The 22,001-nt window shown below is 41.1% G+C and overlaps 1 protein-coding gene across 5 annotated transcripts in view; it reads right to left on the bottom strand.

The window, feature by feature from the left end:
• AMOT (angiomotin) overlaps positions 1 to 22,001 on the bottom strand; it is a 61,346-nt gene that overhangs the window by 5,326 nt on the left and 34,019 nt on the right. For all 5 annotated transcript variants that reach the window (XM_031445582.2, XM_064482825.1, XM_031445584.2 and 2 more), the window contains 4 exons: positions 10,119 to 10,268; positions 9,175 to 9,365; positions 1,639 to 1,761; positions 639 to 871 (listed from right to left, as the gene is read on the bottom strand). In XM_031445582.2, the coding sequence (XP_031301442.2) occupies positions 639 to 871; positions 1,639 to 1,761; positions 9,175 to 9,365; positions 10,119 to 10,268 (697 nt within the window). The remainder of the gene's footprint in view (positions 1 to 638; positions 872 to 1,638; positions 1,762 to 9,174; positions 9,366 to 10,118; positions 10,269 to 22,001) is intronic.

Below are 22,001 nucleotides of genomic sequence, written 5' to 3'. Positions count from 1 at the left end.
AGGTATTAGAAGCAACTAAAAGAGCTAAAATAAAAATATATATAGCTTGTTTCCTCAGGCTCTAAAAATGTTCCTCGTGGTATCCACAATACTTCTGGGGCTTTGATTAGAGGGGAAGGAATGGAGAGGAATGGAATGAAAAAGTACATTCTGTTCTCATCTCAGATCATCCTGGTAATGAAAACCTGCCACCCAGCTCCATTTAGCTTAACTAGAACTCTGTGTATTCCTATTATATGGGGGGAAAGAACACAGAAAAGGCTGGAAGTCTACAATTTTGAATGACACAAAGGCCACATGGGCTTTGGACAAAGACAAAAGGTCCTGCACGGCAAAGGCCAAAGCTGAGAATTTTTAAGAGGAAATTGAAGTTATTTTCCTTCCCACCCAAATAGAACTCAGGATTCTTATCATCTAAGGCCTTGGCTTCAACCGGTGTTCTCTCAGTGAGACTTCAGAGGGTGGAAGGCGCTCCTAAATATGCAGCTAGCCTCTCAGGGGCGCAAAAAGCTGACCTGCTATATCGTCTTCTCTAGAATTGGGACCATCACTCCTTTTCACTGCCACGTGAGCATATATCTTAATCAGGGCTCTCTTTAAAATGTGTCTCTTTAACCTTCCTTATTTACTGTCCTTACCTAGGCTCCCCTTCCAGCTCTTGTCATCCCGCTTCTCTTCCATAATCGGGGTGCCAGTCAGGGTGGAAGAGTGGGAGAGCAAGCCTGATCCAGCATTGGAAATGGACATCAGAGACTTTGCTGGCCGCATGGATGACAGCTGCTCTGTCTTACTTGGCTCCTTCCGGGAACGCTGCTGGAGTACTTTGATCATGGCGTCCTTCTCAATAATCTGTGCATGGAGGGTCTTAATCCTAGGAGCCAAAGACAAAGAACATACAAAGAATGTATAAAACATTGTTGCCACCTCCAGGTTCTGGTCTCACTACCTAAATGGACTTTTGCTTCCATTATCTTTTCGACTAAAGGGTGATCTAATTATTTCTGAGTTGTAAGACAAAAGATAGCGTGCAACAACTTTGAATGCCTTTCTGAGCACCCAAATGGGCACAGCAGAACATCCTAGAGTTGTTGCTTAAATCTTAGAAACCCAAAGAAAAGTACGGGTGAAAAGAAAGGCTGTATATGAGAGAGAAAGCTGATATAGTGAAGAATCTGAGTCAATGAAAATGATGTATTGAGTGAGAAGACGAGAACTTCTAAGAATGGGCCACAACTTTGGCTGATAACTAAATGATCATGACTTTATAAGAGACATCAGATGCCCCATCTCTCAGTTTGAGTGGATATTCTACAGAGCACACTGTTGGACCACAGAGTTGAGGTGCAATGCTAGAAAGAATACCCCAGAATGTAAATATCAATAATTCAGTTCTGGCAGAGGGCAAATGGAAAGCAATTATAAGGCCAATGGGGAAAGCAGTATTACTTGGAATTCCAGTTAGTGGGAATGATCAAGGTAAAGGTCATTGCATCTCAAATCAGGCTGGCAGGGAGGTGAGGGGGAAGCTGCATTATCAGGTTTCCATGTTGTGAATGAAGACGCTTCCCCTTCCATACTGACCTATCTAGTCTCCATACCAACTTCTCAGATCCACCAGAGTCAGACTGACATTTTTACCTGCCCTCCATGTCAAGGCAACGCTTGTTGGCCATCAAGATTTCTTCTTCCTCCTTCTGGATGCGAGCTTCTAGAGCTGTGTCATAGCTGGTGTTAGGAGAGTGGCTGATGACTGTTGTGTCCCTGGGAAGGAAAGTGGCAGTGATGATGATGGGAGGGCAACATAATCAATGAATCCTGCCTCCCTCCTAAGTCAAAGGTATTGCTGGAAAGCCATACCCTGATATCAAACTTATAAGGAATGATTGGTTTCTGAGTGACTTACTGATAAGAATCTCCAAGAATGGGCAGGTACAGCTTTCAGAGCTAGACGAGGTTACTGACATGGACATAACTGCAAAAGTCAGTGATAGATTCTATGAGAGGTACAGAGGCTTGCCTTCAGAACTAGACAGATACCCTCCCAAAACTTTTCAGCAAAGAGTCCCCTCAAGTTTTTAAATCATGGCCAGGCAATAGGAAGATATTTATATTTCTACTTTATATTACTATTTATATTATATATAAGATATTATATATCCCCACTTTATTTTCATGACAGTCATGAAGGGGAAAAAGGCTAGACTTTGAAGGACGTCAGAGAATGTACTAAGTAGCTATTGCTGGAGTCAATAGCAGTAAAGTCCACCTGAGTGCTAGAAACAAACTATAGACATGCCCACTGCAAAGACCAGGTAGGGCATGTAAGCTGAGTGAGAAGCAGAGCCTTTGAGTAAGTGCCATTTGATTCCTATCTCAGCTACATCTGAAACATTCTAGTGCCAAATCAGTGAGTGTCCCCCAACTATGTGACTGTTCTCTCTTGCCAGAATCCCAAGTGCATGAAGGACCATCATGTTCCATCTGAAAGTGTTTCAGGCCATTGACTCAAAGAGTAATTAATAAGAACTCTGTGTGTGTGTGTGTGTGTGTTTGTGTGTGTGTGTGTGTGTGTTGAGAGAGAGAATGAGAGAAGAGAAGTTAGGGGAGGAGGGGGGAGGGTCTAGCCCATGGGTAAGGCTAATGTTTAAATAGCACAAGTCAAAGACATATGGGAACCCTATATCCTCCTGATAAGTGAGGTCATACCTCTTTCTTTAGTCCATTTAGGGTTAGAGAAAGGAGAGAAGGGAATGAAGAAAACTGGATCTTATTTGAGTAACATGAGGGACAGAAAAAGGGATTAGGAAGAATATTGATGTAATTATATTGGTCTTAAAGAAGACCAGACATAGGTTTCTCATAGGCTGATAAAACAATGAACTGGCACTGCTGCATTCTACTTCCTATGAGAACGAAGATCTGCAGGAGAACTCCAGGCATCTTTTCTGCTGGCAGCTGGCTAAATTCTGTTAGCTTAGAGATTGTGACCAGTGCATATGGCAGTGAAGGGGCAGGGGAATGAAGAGGCAGAAAGTTGGCATTAAAGTTGGGGAGATTTGGTGAGCTTCTGCAAAGCTACTGTTCCCCCAAATACTTGCACCTTATATGCAAGGAGGAAACAATTTATCTGAATGATGAAATCATTGGAGAACAAGATAGGAAAGGACCACAGTGGCTTTCATCATTTGCTGGATTCAAAATATTTTACCATCTCGGAATTCTACACTTGGTCTAGTGCAGTTCTCTTACTTGGAATGGCCCCTGTGTCCCAAAGTACCCAAGAGAAGGCAGCACTGGGTAGTGTTGAGAGCACAGGCCCTGCTGATAGATCATACCAGGGTCAAGTTCCACTTTCCCAAGTACTCTGCCACGAACAAACCCTATGAGCTCAGGAAGTTGATTAACTGCTCTAAGCCTCAATCTCCTCATTTGCAAAATTAAGATAATAATTATACCTAGATCTCATGGGATTTGGGGAGGGGGATAAAATAAATGTGTGCAAGTAAAACATACAGTGCCAGGCACAGCAAAAAAAGAAATTCAACAAAGTCATCTATTATTAAGACAGAAAAGTGTAAGTAGAAGGAGAATAACATATAAGAGAGTATGAGTTGACTGGATTCCAGCTCTTGGTGTGATCCTGGAGGCAGTTCCTGCAGTGCAGAGTTCCAGTGTGATGGCGGACGCTTCAGAGCCAGGCCTCTTTATAAAGTGCATGGTGTCTATGGACACCGGGGACTGGAGCGTTCGGTTTGTCACTGGGGGAGTCAGTGCTGGCTTACTGCCACTTTCATTGCATAAAAGACCATTTTGGGGACACAGAGCCCTGCCAGCTAATTGATATGGACACTGTGAACTCCTCAGGAATGGAGCCTGAAAGTGTGGGGCACTTAGTGAATTCCTACTGAACTGCCCGGGCAGCCTTCAACATTCGTCTTCCTTCTAGAAGGCTGGTGCTACTAAGCCAATGGCTTAGGCAGAAGCAAGCAGGCACAGCGTTTGAAGGAGCAACTCGACCCGCTAACTTCCAATACTCTGAGGCCATCCTTAAGCACATCAGTAATGAGATGCTGGGCTTGCAATTATGACCTACACACCCCAAACTGTATATCCCTGAATTTCATATCCCACATCCCAAATTCTTAAGTAAATGGTTTCTGACAACTGGCCCTCCAGCCATCCCTCTCCTTCGTCTGTCTGCCGAAGCCAGCCCTGTCACATTATTTACATCACTTTCTAGAATGTCACTCACGAGCTCCTAATTAAAACATCGAGTGGCCTTTTCAACTTCAAGACCATCTTTTCCTGAGAGTGGCACCCGTTTGTTTATTTAATATGTGAACCTGACCATGAGTGGAACACTGTGTTTGAAATTCCTGGGAGGCTGGAGGGTGGACGGACATGGATAAGACTAGTCCCCGACTGCAGGGAACTTGCAAGGGGAGAAAGCAAAAAGTAAATAATTAACTATGACAGATATGAGTTTGGACTTTATTCCCATAGGCACTGAAGATTATTAGAGCTTTTCAAGGGGAATTAAGCGATCTGAGCTGTGTTTTAAGAAGATAGCATTATCTCTTACTGAAATGTGATGGAGGGATTAGAGGAGCCATATCCTGGAATTGGGCGGACCAGTCAGAAAGGTTATAATCCCAGTGAGAGATATTGAAAACAGGGCCTGGTGAAGTGACAGGGGAAATGGGAACAGGCTACAGGAGGCAGAACTGCTAGAGCAAGGAGACTATTTAAACGCGGGTGTTGGGGAGAGCGCAGAGTGAGCGAGGACTTTGTCGTTTCTAGTTCAAATGACCAGAAAAGATGGCATACTGCTCGTTTTCTGTGATAGGAAACCAAGGAGATTGTTTTTTTTGAAAAATGCTATAGTGGGTTTTTAAAAATATATTTTTATTGAAGTATAGTCAGTATAAAGGGTTTTGATCTCAGTTAAAGTGAAGTGAAAGTGTCTCATGAATTGCCAGATGACAATATCCAACAAGTTGTTGAAAATTCTAACTTTAATCTCATCGATGGCAGAGTTACTATTTGAAGCTCTAGTATAAGACAAGATGATGAAGACAGAAGGTACAATGAGAAGAAAACTGAGAATGGAACCCGAGAAAGGCCTCCACAGTGAAAGACTAGGTAGACGTGTAACGTGTGCGACCAGCTGCTACCTCTGCTCTCCCTTTCTCTTACTTCCTTCTTTCCCAGATTTAGTTTGCCCCAAGTAAAAGCATAACATTGCACATCTGGAGAAAGGTAACAACCTGATTCAGTAAATGCAAAGGAATACATTACATGGTTGATCAGATGTGTTACTTTTTTATCTTTTCTCTGCTATTCAGAAATAAATCACCACTTGTGAGCTGAAACAAAAACCCTGCATTGCCAAGTCGGTTTTTCTGACATGAACTCCCACTTGGTAGTAATTCCCCTCATGTATATTAAGCATCTAGAGAAGAATCTCTAGGAACACAATAATATGAAGCTATAATACAGGCCACGTTATGGTCATTATTTATAATATTTCTAAGCAACTAAATAATAAGTCTCAAATAGTAACTCTCAAACAGGTAATAATCCCTATTTCACCATCTCTGAAATCACCCTCTCTGGGAGGCAGCAGAGTGCAGTGGTTAAGGTGTCAAAAGTGTAGATTTAAGTCCTGGTTCTTCTGCCTCTCAGTAGCTGTGTGATCTTGGGGGAATTGCTTAACCTGTCTGTGCCTCAGTTTCCTCATCTGTAGAATGGATACTAGTGTACTTATCTCAAAGAATTATTGTGAAGATAAGCAATAATTGTAAAGTGCTCGGGAAAGTACTTTATACAGTAAACACTACATGGGATTTCTTGCATCGAGAGCTTTCCCCTTGAAAAAAGTTGCTTTGTAGAATCAAAGTTCTGGAAAGGGTATAAACACACAACTTAACATGTCATCTCACCTGGGGAAAGACAGCTGCCTATTCTTATATTAAAATATGTATTTTATTATTCATAATGGCCAAACACCGGAAATCCATAAATCCATCAAGTGGATGGATAAACTGTGGTACATCCATGCTATGGAACACTACTCAGCAAGAGAAAGGAGTAAACTATTGATGCACACATTAACTTAGAGGAAGCTCAAAATAACTATGCTAAGTGAAAGAAATCAAACAAAAAGAGTACATAAGATATGACTCTTTTTATATAACATTTCAGAAAAGACCAAATTATAATGACAAAAAAACAGATAGTGCCTTGGTCAGACATAGGAGGAAAGGTTTGAGTTAAAGGGGCATAAGGACACTGTAGAATGCGTCCTCTGTCTTCATTCTGGTGGTGGCTATGTTATTGTATACAGTTACCGAGATTCATCAAACCATTAAATAGGTGGTTTTTTAATATGTGAATAATACTTCAATTGAAAAAAATCTATAGCTACCATTGATACCACCCAAGCAACATTTCCTAATTGTACAACCTGTTATTTACCTACGAGCTGTTCCAATAGGAATATATTCAGTTTGGGATACCAGCAGAATACACAGAAACCAAGCAGGACATTAAAATATGGCACTAGATTTAGAGATTCAAGTTACAGAGTTAGAAATCATTTCCTTCCTTCTTTTACTTTTTTCTTTCACCTTCCTCCCTTTTTCTTCCTTCTTTCCTTCCTTCATTACTCAAACATGTTGAGCACTTTCCATCTGTAGCCAATATTCTAGGCACTTGAAAATTACTTTGGAAGAAAATAAGATGTAAAGCTTTTACTACAGAAAGAGGCAAAGAGCAGAACCTTGGTCAATACATTTAGGGTTGGGAGGCGGGAAAGTGAAACCATTGGACAGAAAAGAAACGGCAAGAGATGTTGCAAGGGAAGGCAGAAGAACCCACAGGTTCTGCAATGATGTTTTCTGAATGTTACTTTCCAAATTTGAAATCTCAGAAAAAGAAAGAAAGAAAGAAAAGAAAGAAAGAAAAGAAAGAAAGAAAAGAAAGAAAGAAAGAAAGAAAGAAAGAAAGAAAGAAAGAAAGAAAGAAAGAAAGAAAGAAAGAAAGAAAGAAAGAAAGAAAGAAAGAAAGAAAGAAAGAAAGAAAGAAAGAAAGAAAGAAAGAAAGAAAGAAAGAAAGAAAGAAAGAAAGAAAGAGGAAGGAAACTGATCTCTGTGGCAGAACATATGAGGCACTATCTTTGGAAAAATAGCATAAGCTTAGAAAAAGAAGGGTCTGGAGGAATCACCTCGTCCAATTCTCTCATTTTACAGGAATTTGAATACAATCTCTCCATCTCTCCTGTGGGTTGTATTAATAGGCATGCAAAAGGTACACAGTCCAGATACAGAATGTTTGTCTGGGGAACTATTACAAAGTGTTCCTACTAGGTGGGAACTGGCTGCTATTTTATCTATTAAATGATAAGCATGCACATGTTACTGAAAACAGTGATTCCATGGAAACTTTCTACCTGGTGATTTGAAGGAATTCAATTTAAATTAAAAATTTTTTATGGGAGGCAACAGCTTCTGGAAAGAAATCCATCTGAAAGGAAGTTCTCCCAACATTCAAAACTTTCCAGGGAGGAAGAAAGGGGGTAGTTTCTTTCCACAAGGTCCCCAGTGACAACCTCCTAGTTTTCCTGCATTTTGACCTGGAGTCTCTTCTGAAGTCAGTTTCAGCAGCGAACCTCTCAGCACCAAGAACCCTGGCTTTCCAATATTTTCTCACACCGCACACCTTCATGAGCAAGATCGTTCTAAGTTTCTGCCCAAAGATGACAAAATTGCCCTGTATCTCCCTTTCAGTGTTAGGGTTTCCTGAATAAATGCTAACCAAACACTGGGCACAGGTTTTCTTGGGAACCAGCAGCTAAAATTATACTTCATTCTGCTTCTAATCTGCCTACAAGATGCCTTCTCGACCATCTTCTAGCACAGCTGGGGTTTCTGTGTACTCTCTTACTACACTGTTCTCAGAAAACAAAGACAAGGAAGCTTAAGCCCATGAGGACCTCAAAATCACAGCACAGGCATTTTCAATCTGTTTAAGGTTTATAGGGGATATCTGGAGACAGACAGAGCCTGTTGGAGAAATGTAAGAGGTCTTCCTGGAGAATTGGGAGGTTTACAAACCACCAGTCCAGCCCTTAAGCACTGATCTCCCTCTGATTTGGCATGAGAAGGACTCAAAAATAAATGTATCCACCGCCTCCTTCACACTCATACCCAGCCCAAAGTTTGGCAAGTGCTCCCAGACTCGACCGGCTCACTGCATTTAGGAGAATGTTAACAAATAACATGATGGTTTTTAAAAACTTTCTGAATAGAGAACTGTCTGGGTGCAATATGCTGTAGTGTGCCTTAGCTCCCTAACTCCAGACCATGGCTGTCTGTATCTCCAACAATCCACGTCATCTCCTGACTTGAATTTAGTGTTTGCTCTTTCTTTCTTTCCCAATTTTGATTATGAACAGCAGGAAGACAAACTGGATAAGAGCACTGTGTCCTCCAGAGACCAATAATAAATGTTTATAACGTGAAAAGGGGAACATGTAAAAGGCAAAAAAAATAAAAAAGCCTCCTGCCACTTTCTCTCTCTTACCAAATGGAATGTGACTGCTTACATGTGATGAATTCATGGACACAGAGAATGTGGGCTTCAAATATAGACCTTCTCAAAGGGCAGGGATAGATTCATGTTCAGTACAGCCTTCGGCATACCTTGGCTGAGCCAGAGCTATCAAATGGCAGTAGCCACTCCTGAGTGACATTTAGTTTCTGAGTGGCATTTTTCTGAGGGAAGCTTTCACTCTAGTGCTGGGCCTAAACAACGAAATCTACGTATATGCCTGAAAGAATCTGTGGCCCTGGTGAAGAAGGTGTGCACATGTTGGGTTGATCTCTCTGTAATTGTTCTCGCTCCCAAGGAAAGCTGAGCTAGGATTCCAGTAAGTTCATTAGTAACTTTAATTTTCAAATCCCTGACCCTCTGCCCTCTTAGTCGTTCAGTCTCTGTATAACCAGATGAAACACACACACACACACACACACACACACACACACACTTAAGCAGAAACTGAGAAAAAAGAAACAGAATATATGGGGAAAAGCACTGGAAAAACTCTGAATCAGTCAGTTTTCTGTTCCCCCTGCCATCCATGCCCTTCAGGCCGTGACTCTCCCAGCTACATACCTCTGAGCAGCTACAGTGGCCGCAGCATCCAGAGCAAAATGTCTCATCACATTCTCCTCCAAATACTTCTGCTCCCACTTAGTCATATCAGCCTCCAGGGCCAGGATCCTCTCCTCCTTCTCACGGAGGAGCTCCATCAGTGCGGCAGCATTGTACTCTGAGACGTTGGTGGGCTGAGAGTTGCCCTGGCGCTGTTGGGGGAGATGCCGACACCCCTCAGGTTAGTGAGAGAACCACAGTAGCCAAGTCCCATCTGAAGACCCCTTTTTCTTGGAAAAGATTACTGCCCAAGCCACTTCTGTTTGGATTCCGATTCAGAAGCAAGAGGAATTCAGATTTCCTCCTAAGGCCATAGGACTTTCTATCTTGAGCCTGGGTATGAGACTCCCCTTGCCACAGCAAATTGTCACGCTGCTCAGAAAGTGGATCAATGGTTTAAAAAGCACTATTCCTACCTGCCAGCATGGTACACAATAAAAACAGAAATTAAAAATCTAGGATTTGGCCTCTACTTTGCCCCTAAACTTGCTGTGTGATGTTAAGTGAGTCATGTAATACTTCCTGGGTCTTGATTTTCTCTCATCAAAAAGTGAGGAAGCATATGGCCAAATGATTCTAAAGGCCATTTTCAATTCTAAAATGTCCAGGAGTCTCTCTGTATAGCATCTTCACTTCTTAGAGTGCCTACTGTTTCTGTGGTTCATATGAAAATAAAAAGTGCAAGATAATCGGCATTAAGGATTGTGCTATGATAGGAAGCTAAGGAAGCAGACTTCGTCTTTACAATTGGGAGGCCCTCTGGAGTAAGGGCAGATGGGGCAAAACACCAAAAGATGAGCCAGAGTGTGTGCCTGGTCTTCAGGGCAGACACTATCTGAAAAACAAGCAATTGGCGGTGGGGGCGGGGGTCGGGGGCAATCTCACTTTCTTTAAATTCTCTGTACCTGCTGGATTCGGAGGGATTCCAGTTCTCTCTCTAGTCGTGTCCGGAGACGGTGCTCGAGCTGCTCACGTTTTTCACATGCTGCCTGGAGCTGTACCAGAGCCTGCTGCATCTTTTCCACCTTATCTACGTATACTTGCTTCTTTTTCAGCTGAAAATCCAGGTTGGGAGAGATGCGAGACGGAAGGAAAGAGAACAACAGGGTCAGTTCTACATCCCCCGAATCCAGCCTTGTGTCCAGATCTCTTCCTGTCCAGCTCCAGAAGAGAATGAATGGCGAGAAGCTCCTTCATGATGAGTAGGAAGCTGCCTTGTATTTACCATAAAGAGAATGTCTCAAGGGATAGGAATTAGGAGCTCCTTTTTCATCTCTCCTTCCTTCCTCAGCTCTGTGTTCTCCCAAGTCTTTTTCTATCATAGATTCTGTCTTAGATGGCAAACTTTAGGATTCCCATTTATGGATGTCCTCACCTCTGTTCTTCTTCACTCTAAACTGGAATATTCTGGGGGAAGGTATATTTTATTTTGGTCATTATAGTAGAAGAATGCTAACAAACAGAAGGGTGGACTCTCCAGGGAGAAGAGTTTAATCTGGAATAGAAAGGAAGCCTACCCCCCTTTATATAGCTGTCTCCTCTCCAAGTGAGAGAAAAAGGGTGGTCAACTGCTGGAGGCACAGGAGGTCGAAATTGTCTTTTTGAACTCTGCGGTCCTGGTAATGACTCAGTGTAATCATCACTGCCCTGCTGGAATGTTTCTGTTCCACAAATTGAAGCTGCCATGCAATGGTTCAAAAGTCTTTAGTCACTTCATTGATCAGCACTGCCCCACTAGTTCTTTATTAAAGGAACACAGGTTATTTGTAACTTCTGTATCACTCATGGGCCTGAGTTGGTAACATTGGACTGTAATCTCTCAACTTTCATTCTGGGACCTTGAAAGAGATCTAAAGATGCAAACTAATGAATCAAAACTAAGACGAAATGAGTCAAATATGATTCTTCCTCTTTGCCACCTATGAACCAAAACCAAAAGCAAAGGTAGAAACAGGTTGGGACTAAAAATCTGAGTTGTTTATACTCTTGTAAATTACAAGGCAAATCCATGATGGTAAATCCCTGACTCCATTGGAATTAAGGAATAAGGAGGATTTCAGAGCTTTTTAAAGAAGGCATCCATACTGTCCTCAACATTTAAGAAGATAGGGGAAGGTGCAGCCTTTCCAACTTGTTAGTAAATGAGCAGATGATGCTTCCCATAATACTTATGGGGTAACTCTTTTGCTAATAAAATCAATCCATGGACTCTTTCTAAAGCAGAAATTCTTCCAAGCTGGTCACATCTGTCATTATCATTCTCATGGAAGCTGAGGTTAGGGATACCTTCACTATTAAGATTTAAATATGAAGATATTATTGATAATGTGGTCAAAAGGAAATTCAAGAACTCTAACTTATCAACAAATTCCCAAGTCCTTGAGATACCTAGGTAGACAGTTACAATATAAGAGGTTACCCACCTTACCAGCTTTGCCCATATCCACTTAGCTGGGACCAAGCCAGCAGGACCAACCTGACTCCCTCATTGCAGAAACCAGGCAACTCCTTCATGGTAATGTGTCCAAATCACCGCCATCTAGAATATCCGGTCAGACTGCAATGGCACGTGCTGATGGGGAGATTCTCCTTGTCTTGTAACTCTCCCCGAATTAGAATTGCTGAATGTTCTCTAGGTGGAGGAATGCTTACAATTTCCCACCAGATCTGTATTATGCTTTGCCTAAGTGACTGGGAAAACTTTAAAAATGTGTTCTATATTTTTTGATATTTCCTTTCATTCCAAGGCCTAGTTCAACCTAGCCTCATAAAGCAGTTGAGGAGAGTTATAAGTCTCAAGGCTTTTATCCATTTTACTTTTTCCTAGGAAATAAAACAAGGAAAATTGTCATTCTCTTTCTGTCAATCAGCTTAAACCCTTCTTTCTTGGGATACATGGCTATTTGTAATAGCACTAAGGCAATCAAGACCTGTAGGCCATGGATGCCTCTGCCTTCCTACTTGTTAAGCTTTGGATAATTGGGGAGCAGGAAATATCCTCTATCCTTCACCTTCTGGGTTCTATAATCCTTATGAGCTATTTAAAGTTGAATGCATTTATTTGTGAATTGCTCTGAAAACCCTAGGGGAACAGTGCAATGTTAATGCAGAGAATGTTAACTATAATTACTGAAGCTTACAGCAGTTCTACTTAAAGGCAATTAAAGTTAGATAGCATGCAGTTCTTCCCTTGATGGTAAAGTACTGCAATTTAAGATCAGAGAACTGAAAAATAAGCAGTCCAGGGCCAGGTGGATTTCTCCATGTCCTGCCTTTCCTGAAAAAGGAACCCTCAATGTCTTAGCAAAAGCGCCCCCAGCAGTAGAAGTCACTGTGACAACCCTCTGGAAGGGAAAAACAATAAAGGCCCAGAGAGTTTTCTGAGTTGGCTGAAGCTGTGCATGCAGGTCAGACAACTTTCACAAAGCAGGCCAAGAAAAATCCTATTCTGCTTTGCCACTGGGATGATTTTCCACAAGGTACTAGTACCGTGATAGCTGGCAAAATTTTTCTGCTTCCTTTAAAAGAAGAAAGATTGCAGCTCACCCATGAACACCAGGATCACCTAGTAAATGCTTAATCCCTAGATAATTTAGGATGCAAAAGGACAACTGTTGGATGCTAGCAGTGCAAGACACCACAGATGCAATCAACAAAGTCAGCTATCTCCTAGGTAATATATTCTATGTTTTCTAGATCTCATCTATACAAGAAAGGTCTATATGCTTTATTAACTCCTCTACTATCCTGGATATGCTTTACTTTTACTTTCATCAGAGTAAATCCCTTTTTCTTTTCTACCTCTCTTCTATAAACTTAATTCCTATGCTAAGCTCCTCAAATGTTAGGTCAGTAATTAGGACATCCTGGGTTTCTAACTTCACCCTCCAATGTCATCAAAAATGTCAGTGGTTCCTTCTAGGTAAAGAGAGAGGCCATACAGTAAAATGGTTAAGGTCATGAGCTCTGGCCTCTGATCATCCAAGGCCGAATCTTCGTTCTCTCACTCACTAGGTATGCAACCTTAGGCAAGCTACTTAATCTCCCTGAATTCCATTTACTCGTTCATCAATAACATGGAGATGATGATAATGTGATATACCTGTAGAAGGATCAAATGAGGTAACCATATGAAGTGCTTAGTAGAGTGTCTGGTGCAAAAAGTACTCAGAGTTGCTTTTCTTTTTTAAAGACAAAGTTAATGCTAAGTCACACATGCTCTAGTCCCCTCAACTTTGAACATTCACCCCAGACAGCCTTGACATGGTTCTCATTATCTTGATAACTCTAATTATCACATCAATTAAGCCATTAAAAACACAGTCATTTTCCCCCAGGAAGACATATAACACTAGGCCTCAAACACTTCATGAAGTAGAGCTTCAGATATCTTTATAGAGCAAAGCCATTCACTGGAGATACAATTAGAAGCGAGTTCTGAGTAGCAGCAAAGACACCATATTGTCTCTAAATGACACGATTTAGAGGGCACCTCTACTTTATAAGAAATATTTTACCTATGGTCAAAGGTACTATTTAACTAAAGACCCTTAGGCAGAGCTCATTCCCTGCCACACACACACACATACACATCAGAAATTTCTATTTGATAGCAAATTGAAAGGTAAAGGAACAAGATGGCAATCAGGAGACTTGGGTTCTAGTCCTAGCTCTGTTCTTAATGGTAATTTGCTTCCCTGTTCTCAGCCTCAGAGTTTCCATTAGTAAACAAAAAAAAAAAAATGAGGGGATGCTAGGGAGTCAGCAAACCCAAATGGTCAGCAGCAGGCCAAATCCAGCCACAGCCATTCGTGTACATATGGTCTGGGGCTGCCTTCCTGCTACAGTGGCAGAGTTGAGCAGTTGCAGTTGCAAAAGCTGCTGTATAGTCCACAAAACTGAAAATATTTACTATCTGGTACTTCACATAAGGTGCCAGCCCCTGGAGTGATTTTCAAACTGTGTTCCAGAGTCTGAGTGTTGTATGGAGCACTTCCTAAGCCAAGACCATGGGTGAGTTGTATCAAATGGCTCCTGTTTTGTGTGTTTTATAATGAGGGTTCTAAATAAAACTTGAGTTCAAAAAAAGAGGGCCAGCCCTCCCTGCGGTTGAAAATCCGCTGATAACTTTATAGTCAGCCCCCCTTGTATGTGGTCCCTCCGTATCCAGTTCCATATCCACAGATTCATTTGTTGGCAGATCATATAGTCCTATAGTATTTACTACTGAAAAAAAATCCACATGTAAGTTGATCCACACAGTTTAAACCCATGTTTTTCAAGGGGCAACTGTATGTGTTCTTGTGTTTTGTCTGTTTGCCCTAAAAAACAGGCTTCCCATCTTACATCACTCCATCACCTTTTCACAATTGATGCTTCAGCATAGATAAATAACTTAAGGTTCCTGAGGACCCCCTGGTATTTCAGGTCTCATTGCCTTTGGGAAGACCCTGCTCACTAGATTTTAAGAAGTTAAAAAAAAAACAAAACAGCAACACTAGGGTAGATGGATGATCTCAGATGATCTTTAATAGTCTTTCAACTCACAAATCTAAGGTTTAAATCTAAGGTTCCCTTTTTCACCTTCAATACTGAATGGTAACTAACAGGACTGGACAAAATGGGATCCTAGAATTCTGTACAGGCATATTCTTGGAGGTAAAAACAAAATAAAAGTCCCGCCTTAGTTTGTGTATCTGTATGTTTATCACACGTATAATGTGTGTACTCTCCATAAGACCCTAGATGATTTATTTTTCTACAGCTTCAGGGTTCAAGGAAGTGAAAGTTCACTTGAAAAGTTTGTAAAGCCAAGGTAGTGGCTCAAGTCTAGAGACGAGTACCTATAGGCTCCTAGAAGAAGCCAGGTAAATCCATCATTTAACCAAATTCCCTCTGGATATTCAGTGAATGGGAGAACTCATTTTTCCCATTCAAGTTTTCTTACCAAATGCCAATTTTCAAAAACCTCTCAGAGTCCCCCTTTCCTTGCTTTCCTAATTCTATGTTCTGCTAATGCAGTTCCTTAAATCATCCTTACTTTCTGTCTTGAACTTTTAGACCCACATTCCCTTCCAATTTCATCCCCACCTCCTGCCGTACCCCAAAGGTCCAACCTATGGTAGATTATTCTTTTACCTCTATACCAATGGTTCTTAATTGGGGGCAATTTTCCCCCCAGGGAACATTAAGCAATATGTGGAGACATTTTTGGTTGTTACATCTAGGGGTAGGTTACTATTGGCATCTTATGAGTAGAACCCAGGGAAACTGCTCAACACCCCACAGTGTCCAGAACAGCCTCGTCCATCACTACCATCAAAGAATTACCTGGCCCTAAATGTCAATAATGCTGAGTTTGAAAAACCTTGCTCTACACTTCAGCACTACTGGAGATTTCTTTCATGCCACAATTTTAACAACTGCTTATATTCATATTTTAATGCTGTTATGCCCTCTTTAGTCATAGCTGAGGGCTAGATTTCCCACTCCGACACAGTGCGCCCTAGATTGCTTTCATCTCTCTCCAAAATGATATCCTTTTGATAGTTTAACCATTATAATCACCTATTCTGTTTTTCCAGTCTCAGAATGTTAGAATCATTGTCCTTTCTTCCCTCTTTCCTTTGACAACCATATGCATTCTATCACTATGTCTTAATTCTAACATCTTTTATATTCTTTCATTTCCTTATATTTCCATAGCCTACATAGTTTAAGCCCTTATTTCACAACTAAATTATTATAATAACCTAATAGATCTCCTTACTTTCAGTTACCTCCTCCTATCTATATATAAGCACAGATGCACAGATGAACACACACACACAACACACACACAACCATCCTACATACAGTTGCTATAACAGACTCCTCAAGCAGTAAATTATGGCACTGCCTTATTTAAGAATGAAAGCAATCTACTGCTAGCACACCATCCAACTAGCCTCTGATTATATTCCTACTACATATCCAGGGTACCTTAATACCTCCTCTCTCACTTCTTTACACCAGAGCTACTCTTTCTCATCCATATTTTAAACCACTTGATGCTTGTCAATTAACCCCTCAATCTACTGTCTCATTGTCTCTTGTCCCATCTAAATATGCCTCTTACAAATGCCTTTATCAATGTTCTAGGCTCCTACTACCTTATGACTGTACCAGGCCTACGATGCAAATGATTAACCTTTGTATTAGTCTGATCATTTCTTCGTCCCTCCTCACCATATCCCTAAACTCTCCAGGAGTTCTTCTTGGAATAATGTGACCTGAGCCTGATTGCTGCTTTTTCCTAGAGCTTCTTATGATGCGCATTCTATTAACAGTCATTTTATAAGATTTTGTTCACGTGTTCATGTTCATTCATTCATTTATTCCTTCAATAGATATTTACTGAATGCTGATCACATGCCAGGCCCTATTCTACATCTGAGAGCAGTAGTGATGCAATGGGAAGCAAGACAAAGCCCCTGCCCCACTGAGGGGCAGTATCCCATAGCCACTCAAGGGCAGGGCCCTTCTATTTTCCTTCATCTCTCTCTTGGGTTCTAGTTCTAGTTCATTTTTCACTACACTTTTGGTGACCGGTTAATATTAAATAACTGTTACACAAGAACAAAAATGAACATAGCATAGCTTAGTGAAATACTGAAAATATAAAACCAGTAAACACACATATTCATAAATGTATTTGCCTGGCAAGTCAAGATAAGGGTTTCATATCATTCCCATTAAGAGATAAGTTTTCAAAAGGTAATCATAAAATTGGGAAGAAGAACAGCGGGAAGACAACCTATTGAAGAATAAGGCAAATACTCTTGAGCTCAATCCATCATATTTTTCCACTGCACTTCTGCAACAATTTGAACCCATTCCCAAGCATTTGGCAGATCTCTTAACCCCCTTCTGACTCAGGAAAATCTGATCCCTGCAAATGAATACCACGTGATGGCATCTCTTCCCTCCTTCCAACAACTGCAGATGTCTTTCAAATTTATTTTTTAAAGGATGGCTACATACAAAATTACTTCTAGGGCCCCTAAAGCTATCCATTTGCCTCAGCCATTTGTAAGGAAGTGATTTAATCATCAACCTTCTCCATTTATTCACTGGTAGACAAAGCATAGTGTGGGCTCTTTTGGAATGAAGAGCTCTGGGCTTTCTTCTAGATGTATTACTAATTGTATAATCTGCCTTCACTTTAATTTCCTAATCTAGTGAAAATTGCAAGGTTCATAGTGGGGATATATTAAGTGTTAGGAAATATTTTCAAAAGGTTAAAAAGTACATGCTGGGGGTTAGGAATGAATAGGCAGAAAACAGAGGATTTGTAGGGCAGTGAAAATATTCTGTATGATCCCATAGTGATGGATACATGTCATTGTATACATTTACCAAACCCACAGAATGTATACTACTAAGAGTAAACCCTAGTGTAAACTATGGACTTTGGGTGATTATGATGTGTCATTGGAGGTTCATCAATTGTAACAAATGTAGCACTCTGGTGGGGGATGTTGATAGTAGGGGAGGCTGTGCACATGTCTGAGAGCAGTGGATATATGGAAAATCTATGTACCTGTCCCTCAGTTTTGCTGTGAACATGAAACTGCCCTAAAAAGTAAAGTATTAATAAATAATAAAAAATATACATATGGATAGGTAGAGGGGGTGGACGATTATTATTAGTTAGATGAACACCAACATACACACATTCCGTTGGCTAAAGGACATTGAGACTAATAGTACAGAACTAGAGCTAGTGTCACAGAGGCCAGCCTTCATGTCTGATTTTCATCTTCCCTTCTACTGCCCACAACTCCAAGCACTCACGGTGTCACAAATGTCACAACTGAAATGTACTTTCTTTGTTCCTTTCCTTCGTACAACTAAGTTATAGGTTGCTCCATGAGGTTCCAGTGATTTCCATTTGATTTGATTTAGCCTTACCCAGGAGCCCATGGCTCCGAGTAAGAGTTCCCTCTGAAGCAATTTGGTAACACTACCCTGGTATTAGCAAGTTGCCTGTGTCCACTGCCAAGAAGATGTGGTCCACTGGTGGATATTAAAAGAACTGAAGAGTAAAAAACCACCTCTGGAAACTTGCTACCAAGGGAATGGAGTTCGTTCTGTCAAGGAGACTGAAAAATAAAAAAATACACAAGACTTTTAATTTGGGAATTTCAAAAGCCAAAATCATAGGAAAAAACTGAGAAAATCAAGCTCTGAGAGGTAGTTCCACCTCATAATGTCTTATATTGGTGGACCAACACCTACTTCAAAGAAAATACGCTGCCATAAATATAGGAAATGTCATCCTTAGATGAAACGCCCTTCCAATAAGTCAACAATTCAAGAGCAGAACACTCTGAAAGATTCCTAGGTAGATACGTATTTTATCTGAATTCCTGTAAATACTTTAAATGCACACATAAGTTATACCCTTAGATCTTCCATCACAACCACCGTGTGAGTTTTACCTATACCTACAAAATCCTACTGTTTGAGGATTATTTTGGATGAGACATATAAATGTCTATGTCTAGAACATCTTCCTCTAATATTGGGAAGGAAGGAGACTAGTTAAGGTGCTGTGTGGATAGGTGTGATAGCAGAAACTTAGGCAACTCTAAAACCAAAAACACAAATCAAATAAGTGGCAAGAGATTTAGAAATAAGAGAAAATATTTACCATGAAGAGTCATGGTAGAACGGAAGTGAAACAGTATGAATTTAGTTTTGAAGAACTGAGTGGAGTGGTGAAAGGATTCTGGAAAATGCACCACCACCAAGAGTTTTCACAGCCATGTCTAAATCACCACCAGACACTGCAGTTGGGAAAAGGTTAACACTTGGGCCTTTTTTTCCCCTGAATCTCTGTGGCTGTCAATCTAGCCGAAAGCCAAAGAACAAGGCTCACTGGCTCTTTCTGCCAGCCCTCCCACATTCCGCTCTTTCCCTTCCTGTGCACTCTGCTCAGTAAGCAGCCCACCCGCAGCATCTTCCCTCTTTGATCTTGCCAGGGCCTTTTTCCCACTGTCCCTGAAACAATTACCCAAGCAGTGGCTCAGCTCTGGATCATCGTAAGACAGCAGCCGGCCAGAAGCCTGGGCTGCCTTGAGCCTTGTGAGTGGATATGCCAGGCATCTGTCGAAACCCTCCAGTGAGGTCAAATTAGTGGGGGACAGAGGGAGGTCTCTTTGAATGGGAGAATACCATGGTTGCTGTAAGACACAGAGTTCTTTTGACTTGTTGTTTAATGAGACTCCACTTCAATAGGACCTACGTGTCCCGAAAGATAAAGGCAGGGATGGAAAGGCACCATTTACCTCGGCGGCTGCCTGCTGCATGAGCTGCAGATTGGTGGCAAGACCTGGATCATAGTGAATCACCAAAAAACAGGTCTGCTCTTCAGAGTGCTATCCCCATTCCCAGCAAGATACTGTATCCCTCCATGTCAGCAAAACAGGGTCCATGAGAGAATCTGTGCTGAACTTGGAAGAGGGAGGAAGTTGGGATTGCATGAGACAGTTCTCTGTAAACCTGAGGCACCATTTCTGTGTAGCACTTAGAGCACAATGAAGTAGAGTGTCCTGGGCAAGAGACTCAATAGTATTAGAAAGATGGAATGGATTTGAGGAAAAGCATCTAAATGAGGACATGGTAAAGAGAAAGGCACAAATACATGCAAGGGTCCTCAGACCATTAAAGTAGTCATAATCTTTCACTGACCATCTTTTATTATTATTATTGAGAGATGATTGACTTAGAACATTACATTAGTTTCAGGTGAACCACATGCTGTTCAGTATATGTATCAACCTGACCATCTTGATGCAATGCAAAGTAGTTAAACCTGAGTGACCTCGTACTTAGCAAGCTAAGAAAATACTCCCTAGAAAAAAGGCTTCATTTGAGAAAGTTTCCCTAATTCTCATTTGCTAAGTAAACTAGAGAGGTTTCCCCCAGAAGAACTTCTTAGGAAAAGCCATGGTGCCATCTATAAGTCAAAACTAAATTATGTTTTTTTGAGACATAGGCAGGCTTCAGATATATCCCTCTGCCTTCAAACATGAACTTACTGAGCCATCTCCAACAGATAGAGGGATATATTTTCTATCCATGAATACTCTTCTTGATTTAGAAATGCTCACTAATTTTGTAATGGAATTACAATGAAGACTCCTTGCTAGATTATTTCCAGAGTGACTTACTTAAATACCTCCCTAATGTTCCATACTTTAAAAATTTTAACCCAGGGGAAAAATGAGACCTCATGGGGGTTGAGTCACAGCACAAAAGTAAAACTTCACTTATCAATTCCTGTAGTTGAAGATAAGGGAAAGGAATGTTTTCCTCTGAATATTATGGAGGAGATAAGACAAATACCACCCAGGAGCAAACCCAGCTCTGACAGACTACTCAAACAAAAAGGAAAACAGGAATCAGTGGAGTTTCCCTGAAATGTGGTTTCAAGCCCCTATATGTGCTAGAGGTGATCCGGCTTGAGAGCCTGGAAGACATTACATGGCCTCTGCCTGTGATTCTGTCGGGTAGAAGGCTCCCAGCCTACCCTCCCTGTCAAATGTTCCACCTCTTTTAGCAACAGCAACTCAGAATTTCCCAACAACTAGACTCCATGCAAAAGTACAAGTTGGATGGGGACTAAAAAATTAACAATAATTGATGAGCTCATGTGAGATATCTGGCCACAAGATGCCATCATTCAATCTTAGCCCAATATTTAGAGCTTCTTCTTTAAATTGTAAATCTACATATTTTGGAACAGAGCCCTGGAAAACAACAAAAAAATCTCTGGAACAAATGTCCAGAAAAGCCTCAGAAGTCTGAAGCCAGAAATATATTTCAGGCAACTGTTTCAGTGAGGGCTGCCCAGTGGGAACTACAGATTAACATCCCCTCCATACATGTATATTATTTCCATGATTAACAACCAGTTACCACTGAACCCTCAGATGCTGCAAACTGAGATGGTTGCAGAGTCTTTGTCCCCATGTATCTCCAACTAGATGGGCGCCCTTCCTGGAGGGACAGTGGAGCTGTATATATACCACAATCTCAAAGCAATCTGGATAAGCTTCTCATAGTCTGTTGAAAAAGAGGGGCCAAAAAAATAAAAGAAAAGAAAAAGAGGGGCCCAATGGGTAAAGCAATTTTAAAAAAAATTAAAAATGCAGAGGTTACTATATCTGAACAAGCGCCCACATTTTCTTTTTAGGAATGGAACCAAAGGATGAATCAGCCAGGGAGACAGGCAGCAGGGTCTAGGGAATGAAGAGTCATGAGATTCCAGTTTTATTCCTGGCTCTGTCCAAGACTTGCCATGTGACGACCAGCAAGCGACTTCTCGGCGGATCTCTCAGTTTTCCCTTCTCTAAAAGAATACAGTCCTATCCTAGTCCCTTACTCTGTTTTCTTTTCAAAAAGGGAAAGGAAGGGGATATATGACTTGTGGCAAAAGGCTAAAGGATGTGTGCTAAGCTCCTTAGACCTGGACACCAGGAATGTACAAGTATTCCTCATTTTCAAGAAAGCAACTTGGCAGTATTTGTGGTCTCGATAGCTGATGAAGCAGAACATTAGCCTGATTTTATACAACCTGAAGTTTAATGATGAACCAATTCAGGTTAAAGGATATCATAGGTTAGATGGCATTACCTATTAGAGAAGGATAAACCGACAATACAGCTCCAACAAGCATTTTAACACCCACGAAAGAAATCAAAGTGTATCTGTCAGTCAGGAGATTTCTAGAAACTCGAACA

The sequence above is a fragment of the Camelus dromedarius genome, chromosome X, assembly GCF_036321535.1.
Source record: "Camelus dromedarius isolate mCamDro1 chromosome X, mCamDro1.pat, whole genome shotgun sequence".
In the NCBI taxonomy this organism is placed as follows: domain Eukaryota; kingdom Metazoa; phylum Chordata; class Mammalia; order Artiodactyla; family Camelidae; genus Camelus; species Camelus dromedarius.
This window is presented reverse-complemented; position numbering and strand designations above follow the sequence as displayed.